General features: G+C 48.4%; 1 protein-coding gene across 1 annotated transcript; it reads left to right on the top strand.

Annotated features, from left to right (window-relative positions):
* The first annotated feature begins 521 nt into the window (after positions 1-521).
* On the top strand, positions 522-7079 carry PSMD7 (proteasome 26S subunit, non-ATPase 7). The gene is made up of 7 exons (XM_056360540.1): positions 522-677; positions 1539-1630; positions 2952-3044; positions 3921-4018; positions 4339-4419; positions 5796-5887; positions 6595-7079. The coding sequence occupies exons 1-7, from the start codon at positions 604-606 to the stop codon at positions 7031-7033; spliced, it is 969 nt and encodes a 322-aa protein (XP_056216515.1). The 5' UTR covers positions 522-603; the 3' UTR covers positions 7034-7079.
* The last annotated feature ends 1728 nt before the right edge of the window (positions 7080-8807 follow it).

The raw sequence follows: 8807 nt of genomic DNA on the forward strand, positions 1-8807 counted from the left end.
AAAGGTCACGGTGATTAGGAGATGTTCCTGACAACTGGAAAAAGGCAAACGCCACACTCATCTTCCGCAAGAGCAGCACAAGAAGCCGGGAAAGGGCCGGCCAGCCCCTGAAACCACCGTTTCTGGAAAGACGACAGGGCAAACGCTCTTGCGCGCCATTTAGTCAGCAGGCGGGCGAGGGACCCGCTGGCTGGGGCCGGACGCGGCTCGGCGAGGCTGCCCGCCTCGGGGCGCGCCGAGGCGCAACGGCGGGCGAGGGAGACCAGCACCCCCGGAGACCCCCAGGCGAAGGCCGCTCGCCGGCTGCCCGCCTCCCTGCTCCGCCGGCCCGCCCCTCACCTCCGGGCGGAGCGACCCGACTTCCCCAAGATGGTGCCGCACCACCGACAGCGGAGACGCACCTTCCCAAGATGGCGGCGGCGCGTCCGTCTCCCGCGACCTCTCCAAGATGGTGTCCCGCCGCCACCGCCCTCTCTAAGATGGCGGCGGCGGCCCCGCCCCGAAGCGGGGCAGGCTGGGAGCGGGGCCGCGCGGCGGGGAGCGGGCCTGGTGCTGGCGGGCGGGCGGGCTGGGCTGGCGGCGGAGCGGGGCCAGGCGGGCGCCATGCCGGAGCTGGCGGTGGACCGGGTGGTGGTGCACCCGCTGGTGCTGCTCAGCGTCGTCGATCACTTCAACAGGTGGGGTCGGCCGGGCGCGGAGCCGCGGCGCTGAGTCACGGTCATGGGCCGGGCCGGGCCGCGAGGGGAGCGGCGGGGCGGGCGGATCGGGGTGGGGGGGACCCCGCTCCTGAGGGGAGCGGCGCGGCCGGGCCCGGGCCGGCCGCTCGGTGCCCAGGGCCGCGATCCCCGGGCGGCGGGAGCGCGGCCTGCGGGAGCCCCCGGTCCGCCGTGCCGCCGGCGGTCGCTCGGGAGGAGGAGGCCGGCGGGCGGGAGCCGTGGGGCCGGCGGGGGCTGTCAGCGCTCTGCCCGGGCCCGCCGGCCGCGCTCGGCTCGGTACAACACCGGCAGGGGAGGAGTGGGCTTCGTTCCTGGAGCCGCCGCGGGCTGAGGGGGGGTAAAGCGTACCGCTCCCCGCGCCCAGGGAGATCGGCCTGCCTCAGCTGAACTGCGCCGACTGACAGGCAGTTCTAATGTCATTATCCAAAGCCTCAGAAGGCAAGCAAGCCCGCTGCTGTGAAAGCAAGCTGTGGATGACACCGAGCAGTTTTAAGAGCTTACTCACTGGTTTATAGCCCATTGTCCTGCGGAGAGGCTGCAGTGGTGCTTATTTTGGGTCACGTTCCCCCTCGTTAGCTGCATCAGACCACGTAGTCCTCACTCTGCATCGCTGGGTTACAAGGTTTCATTCTGAGGCCACTGAAACGCCTATTTCTGGATGTAAATTAACAATCAGTAGTAAAACAATCATAACGCATCGTCTTCTGTTCCAGCACACGTCCTGTTTAACTTACAGAAATTAGGCGAAGCAAGCGATCCACTGTTACCCTCTTTCTTGAATCAGGCTTTTTGTTGTAGGAACTGACAGTTTTTTCCATTTAGAATAGGAAAAGTTGGAAATCAGAAGCGAGTTGTTGGTGTGCTGCTGGGCTCATGGCAGAAAAAAATACTAGATGTGTCCAACAGTTTTGCAGGTGAGTTTGGGTGACCTACCCTTGTTCAAACCTCCTGAATTATTTAATAGATGAATGGCATTTGGGTTTGGGTTTTTTTTAAGCCGTCCTGCCAGAGCACAGATTGTTCCCTCCGTGTACAAATCAGCCTACATCTAACAAGAAATGCTAAGTGCTGACAAAAACACACCTATTCCAGCCAGTCTTGTGCTGCATCTTCCCTGTAGTGTTGTGCAATGTGGAATGTTTTGGGAGAAGGTGTAAACCTCTCTTAAAATGCTGCATTGGACTCGCTGACCTCTGCTGAGTGATCAGTGTCTCAACAGCTCATACAGAAATCATCAGTGCTTGGTGCTGATGTAGCAGTTACCTGCTTGTGTAAAGATTTAATGTATATTTTAGCTTTACTTTTTTTCTGCAAATTGTGTCCAGTTAAATACTAGTTCTTTCCTTAAATATGCTGTTAGTAGTGTTGAAATAGTTTCCTCTTAAATACTTACATGCGATAGTAAACTACTTCTTGAATGCACAGCTTTTGCTGACCCATTTGTGTTAGTTAGATCATTTCCTTCCCAGTTGGGGCTACTCTGTGACAAAGCAAAATTATCTCAGTTTATATATGGAGTTTTGCAATTTATATGGAGCTCTTCTCTCAAGTGGACTATTTTTTTTCCAGTTTTTGGAAGAACTTTTTTCCATCTGGGTTGAAAAGAGGTTTTAATGTCTTTTTGACAGCCTTTAAACTGTGAAGCTTTTACTATACCTGTAAATTGAAAGACTGAGACCAGTCTTTGTTCTCAGAACTGAGCCTTGAGTGCCTGTGTACATGCTAACTGATAAAATAACTAGTTATTTACTTGAGGGTAAATAGTCCTTACTTAAAATGCCTCGTGGTGTTCTAGAAGTCTATAAAAGTGCTGATGACATGTGTTCTACACTGAAAAATAATTTTTCTTTTAGGTAGACTGTGGTTGATCACAAGTTATAAAGTCTGCTGGGATGCTCAGTTTATCATATCAAATGTCTGTGCACGCTGTTGAGTCACTTTTGTATGTGGGAGGATTGCTCTGTGATGCTTGATGGTGTCCACTGAGGATAACCCTCAGAATGCTTTGCATTTCATTCCTCAGTTCTAAACTGTTGTAATTATGAGGCAGCCGATACCTGAGAGAACTGACCAGCGCTGCAGGTTAGTTTGCGCAGCATGGTGTTGCAGAACAGTTGAAACGGATGAAAATCCACTCTCCTTTAGCAGCCAGATACCCTAAAACTCAGTGTTTCTATAAACATTTTCATTCTGGAAGCTGGATTCTTAAATATTGATGTTTTGTTTCATTCCCAGTCCCTTTTGATGAGGATGACAAGGATGATACTGTGTGGTTTCTAGACCATGACTATCTGGAGAACATGTATGGAATGTTTAAGAAGGTCAACGGTAAGTTGAGGTCTTCTTGCAGTCAGGGGTACGCTCCTAGAAACCTTCAAGACTCTGTTTGAGGAAGTGAATTCATGGTAAGGTAGAGAGTTAATTGCTCACGTAAGGAGTCACTCTGTGCTCATTCCTTGCATGGCTTCACTTTCACTTCGCTGATGGTTTTCCATGGGTTAGTTTGTGCAAGCAGTTTGTGTTCTTAACACATTACTTTATACCTTTCTAGTTTTTTCAAGTCTACTGACAGCTTTATATCTTCAGAATAATTCAGATTTCAAAAATGCCGTTATTTCTGAAGAATTAAAAAATTTTCTCCTCTGTAGCCCATCATATACAGATGTGCCCTGAAATCAGTTTTTTATGAATGTAAACATTACAAACTCACATTTTGTAAGTAATAGTTCTAATTGCTCTTCACCGCTTTTTAAAAAGTGTCTTTACTGCTCAGTTTGAGATTTTAAAGCTGAGTGTTTAGTCATAACTTCAGTTCCTGTTCTTAGCCCTGGGACCAACTGTCATTCTCATGATACAGTTTACTTTCTAGAGTATATGCATCTCTACATGTCACCGTTTTAAGCTGTCAGATCCTGTTATCTGCAAAATTAATAAATGGTATCAAATAGGTTTAGCTAAGAATCTAGGGGCAAAGTTATATATGTGATTAGTAAGCTATGATAAGTAAGTACGACTAGTAAACTGTCTTTGTCAGTAGCCATGTGATTGTCTTCCCTGCTGTAATTCATTTCCCCGTGCTTTACATTCGTCATCTACACGCATCAGATGTTCACCCTTGATTTGCTAATTCAGTCTCTGCCTGAATCTTTCTGCTGTTGTCTTACCATGCGATTCTGATTTAGAATCCTTTCTGGTTTTGCTCAGCTAGAGAAAGAATTGTTGGCTGGTACCACACAGGCCCTAAACTGCACAAGAATGACATCGCCATCAATGAACTGATGAAAAGATACTGTCCTAACTCTGTAAGTGCAGCACTTTTTTGAGGGTTGTGGGTTTTTCCCCTCTCTCTTCCTAAATGAGGGATCTAGGAACTTTGGCTCCCACCTTTGTTACATTTAACGTACTGATACAGCATGTTGAAGACCTGGTAGCTATAAAGTAATTGAGGAACTCGGGTCGGAATCTGTTGAAACAGCTACAGATGTCTTTTCTCAGTGCCTGAAGTTAACGCCTTGGAGCAGCCCCTGTACCATTGCTGTGGAGTGCAGAGCTGACCTAGGTGGTTTTTTTCTAGTCTTTGAATCAAAGCCTGGTTTTCTGAAATGTGTGCTTTTTCTGTAAGGTGCTGGTGATTATTGATGTGAAGCCAAAGGACCTGGGGCTGCCCACAGAAGCTTATATTTCAGTTGAAGAAGTTCATGATGTGAGTATTTAACACGTCTCTGCCTTTTCCTAGGAAAAGAGTTTCCCTTAAAAGATGGCTGTTAGGATTGTCTTGTTTTCTGAAAGATGCATATCCCTTGGCACACAGTTGTCTTTTACATACAGGATGTTGCACTTACTAGCAAGGGCCTGTGACTTGCAGCCAAAATCTGCTGAAACCAGAGGTTAAATCCCGGTTGTAATATAAGCATTTGTAACTAAAGCTTTCATCCACCAGTGCTCTTGGAAGAAAAGCTGTGTGTTACTGGTTGACATAAGGAATTCCTCAGCTTCAGCTGTCGGTATGATGTAGATGCTCCTTACCTGCTTGTGTCATGTCTGTGGCCATGAAGAAAGTCAGATTGGAGCACTTTTTAATGTCAGCCTGTTGGCAGAGGTGTTCCGCTTAATTGCGCGCTTACTCATTTGTGCACCTGCCAGTGCTGAGTAGGTAGGTCAGGCATGAGGCAACACTTACTAATCACTTGCAGTACCATGCAGACAAACACCACACAGTAGTAAGTCAGCTTCAGCTTTTCATTTGCAGTTGTTTGATTTAAATTACATTCTGGATGTATATAAAAAAGTTTGATCCTTTCGCCTTTCTGAGGCCCTCACTATGGAGATAAAGCTGCTCCCAGTATTGCAGATGTTAGGTTTGCAGAATTTGTTCTTAGTTTTGTGAATTCACAATAATCTGGGTAGTGCTTTCTGTTTATAGCTGTATACTGGTGCAGGTAATGGCTTTGAAAACAGAAGGGTGAATCTCATTCTTAGAAATTCAGCATGTGAATCTTTTGAACATCGTCCTTAATATCCAGTGTATGAGTTATAATTTTAATGAGATTGCTCCTTATTAGTTTTTTTCTTTTCTGGAATCACTACATGCTTCTCAGCATACTGGCTGAGAGCAAGTACCAGGATGACGAAAGGTATCCCAAAAGGCAACAAGGTTGTATCAGGAAAGAAAGAAATAATGCTGGTATTTAGTGAGACTTTCCGTTGTACCCACCAGTACACAGACCAGCAAAATACATTAATTGAAAATTACACAGAGCACAGGAAAGAAGAAATTTCTAGCGACTCTGGGCTTGTGACAGTTGGTAACACTACTTAAATCAAGAAAAAAAAAGCAATAATGTACTTCAGTCCCCTGATACACCGTTTTTCCATAATTTGCCCCATTGCCTCTTCCTGATCCTATAAACGAGTGTCAGTTAGTCTTGCACTGCATCAGTTAGTCTCACGCCGCAGCGTTGAGTTGCCCCGCTGCTGGCATGTGAGACACCTCCACTGGTGAGATGGCGCACGCCTTTGTACCTGCAGTCAGCTCTGTGCCCAGTCTGACCCTGTCTCCTGTATCCCTGCGCTTCCAAGGATGGCACTCCCACCTCCAAGACGTTTGAGCACGTGACTAGCGAGATCGGAGCAGAGGAGGCAGAGGAAGTTGGTGTTGAACACTTGCTACGGTAAGCATCTTTAGCATGAAAGCATTCTTACAAGGCTTTCGTAGCAGTGAATGCGATCCATCTGGCATCTCCCGGTGCCAGCTTCCTGGAGGAAACGTGATCTTGTTAAACATACTACTTAAATTCTAAGAGCATATTCATTTAGCAGTCTCACTTGGCATATTCACTTACTGCTAGCGGTAAGTGTGACTGCCCACTGATGAGATGATGTAAACTACATACTGATTCTAGCAAAGCTGCAGAATATTGCATCGTTTGGAACTGTGTCCGGCTGCTGTGTACCTCACCAAGCAGGACTGACCAGGAGCGTTGCAGATGGGTCTGTAGCTCTCCAGTCAAAAAAGAGAGCGCAAGAGAGCAGTCACTACACAAACTACGTCGCCTTTTCACCAGCTGGAAATCCTGTTCCTTTTTTCTGTCTACCCCTCTAACTGGTGTTACAAGTATTATTCCAAAGAGAACATACACTCACCACAGGATACAACGGTGATCTCTTTTAGGTGTACTTTGTAACGTACACCAGTGTGTTCTCACTCTCTGACTTGCAGCATTCATGTCGATTATACTTCAGCTGCACTTCAAACTGCTTTTCTTTTTAAGCTGGAAATACCTTAACAGATCTTCACTTAAGAGTGAATGTGCCCACCTCTTAATGAGAATGCAAAGGAGCGGTCTAATGCTGATTCTTTCTGTTGTGGGTGTTTCAGAGATATCAAGGATACGACAGTGGGCACTTTGTCCCAGCGGATCACAAATCAGGTCCATGGTTTGAAGGGACTGAACTCCAAGCTTCTGGACATCAGGAGCTACCTAGAGAAAGTAGCCATGGGCAAACTCCCCATCAATCACCAGATCATCTACCATCTTCAGGATGTCTTCAACCTGCTACCAGATGTTAACCTGCAAGAATTTGTCAAGGCCTTTTACCTGAAGACCAATGACCAGATGGTAGTAGTATATCTGGCTTCTCTTATCCGTTCCGTGGTTGCCCTGCACAACCTCATTAACAACAAGATTGCCAACAGGGATGCAGAGAAGAAAGAAGGACAGGAAAAAGAAGAAAGTAAAAAGGAGAGAAAAGATGAGAAAGAGAAAGACAAGGAGAAGAGTGACATCAAGAAAGAGGAGAAAAAAGAGAAAAAGTAAAATGCGTAGTTTTTTTATTTGTAAATTAAAAATCTTGTAAACTAAATCACTTTGATGCTGGGTTCTTTTCTCTTGGTGAAATGGTCAGCACTCTGCTTTCCTCGGCTTTGGCACCTGCTTTTTGTGCTCATCATAACGTGGCTGGATAGATCTCACACCAGCAACAAGCAGAGGGTTACCGGGGGGGGGGGGGGGGGGGGGGGGGGGCAGGCCTGGCAGCTGGGGGTCTCAGCACTGGGCAGGGAAGCAGTAAAAGCCAGGGGAGAAATTTTAATGTTTTTTTTCAGTGCAGCACATTTCCTTCCCCCAGCACCCCTTCATGCACTTCTGGGCCAGCAGCTGAGGCTTTCTACCACCTGCTATGTCAGCCTTTGTTCTGGGTACACATCTTACCTGACACTGAGCTTTCACTACCGTGTGAGACACAGTTTGTTAGCATGGATTCATTTTAGAGCTGAGGAGAAGGTGCTGAGCTCCAGCGGCACCACAGAGTGACTTTTTAAAATTTTTTTTGCTGTCCTTTCTAGCTGGCCAGTGACAAGCAGTGTTTGCTGGCTTGTTCCCTGACACTTAAAAACCCAAACAAAAAACTGTGTATGTGATGCTCTGCAGTGGTCGAATGGGGAGCCGATGGGAATGGTGCTCTGGTGAGGTTCTGCATGGTGCTATGACACTGAGGAACACCTTCCCTTCAGTACGACAGCAGGTCGTTACCATATTAGGCTTGCAGCATGCATACGTATTTGCATTTTTCAGGCCCAATTTGTTACAGTTTGCCGATTCCATGTAACATGGACATCTGTATTTAATCTGGCTCCTGTTTGCACAGTCCCCAAGCACCTTGTTGCCTGTCAGCATAGCGCCTGTTACAGCTTCCATCAAAGGGACGGGGGCGATGGCCGGGCTGTTGGCTCGGTGCAGAGCGCCCCGCCAGCCCCTCTCTGCTCACTTCTCAGGCCTTGTCGTTAAAACATCTGTGGTGGCACCAACACAAGGCTGGCTTCTCAGCTGGCGGGACACCAGGGAAGCGCTGGGGAGCCTCCCTCACACAGCAGCTCTGTCCTGGCACCATGTCACTGTCCCATGCAGGGAGAGGGTGCGCAGGTGGCTGCAATTCCCCTGCCACCTCCCAGGCCAGGAGGGCGAATGGCCTGCCCACAGCCAGGGGAGCTTCCTTCTGGGGCAGGGCTGGCCCCGGCTCTGCCGTGCTTGGCAAAGATCTCCCGCAGTGCAGCACATGTACAGACTATTAAAAAAAAAACAACCCAAAAACAAAACAAAAAACCCCAAACCCACACAAAGAATCAACCAGCCCCGGCAGCTGCTGAAAAGCCACGGCATGGCAGAATTCCTGGCTGCAGGCTGGCCCCCAGCGATACGAGCAGTGGGCTTGTTTAGTTCTGCTTGCGCTGGATTTTTTACTGACCACCACCGGCCTATGGACATTGACCTCATGCACCTGATTTAGTTCCGCCAACGCCGCTATGGGTTTCATCACATGGTGGCACAGGGAGGCAGCTCCAGCTCTGGGACAAAGCCCTGGAGATGTTTTTAGCAACGTGTTATTATAGATTGGGCAAAGACAGGCAGGAGCGCTGCGCCCAGCCTGACGCTCCTGTGCAGTGTGTGTGTGGAAAAAAGTACGTATTATTTATGACCTCATTGACGAGCTCTGGGCACCCGCCATGTCCCTTCAGCCGAGCCCCCGCGCAGACACCCCAGGGGTCACACCAGGCTGTCTCCCCGTGCGAGACACCGACCAGGGACACACATC

This window comes from Falco biarmicus, chromosome 15 (genome assembly GCF_023638135.1).
Source record: "Falco biarmicus isolate bFalBia1 chromosome 15, bFalBia1.pri, whole genome shotgun sequence".
In the NCBI taxonomy this organism is placed as follows: domain Eukaryota; kingdom Metazoa; phylum Chordata; class Aves; order Falconiformes; family Falconidae; genus Falco; species Falco biarmicus.

Bases quoted from the DNA above. Each gene is read 5' to 3' on its own strand.
- PSMD7 (XM_056360540.1), top strand. From the start codon at position 604: ATGCCGGAGCTGGCGGTGGACCGGGTGGTGGTGCACCCGCTGGTGCTG. The intron at 678-1,538 runs GTGGGGTCGGCC...TTTTCCATTTAG, and splicing joins GTCGTCGATCACTTCAACAG to AATAGGAAAAGTTGGAAATC. The intron at 5,888-6,594 runs GTAAGCATCTTT...TGGGTGTTTCAG, and splicing joins GGTGTTGAACACTTGCTACG to AGATATCAAGGATACGACAG.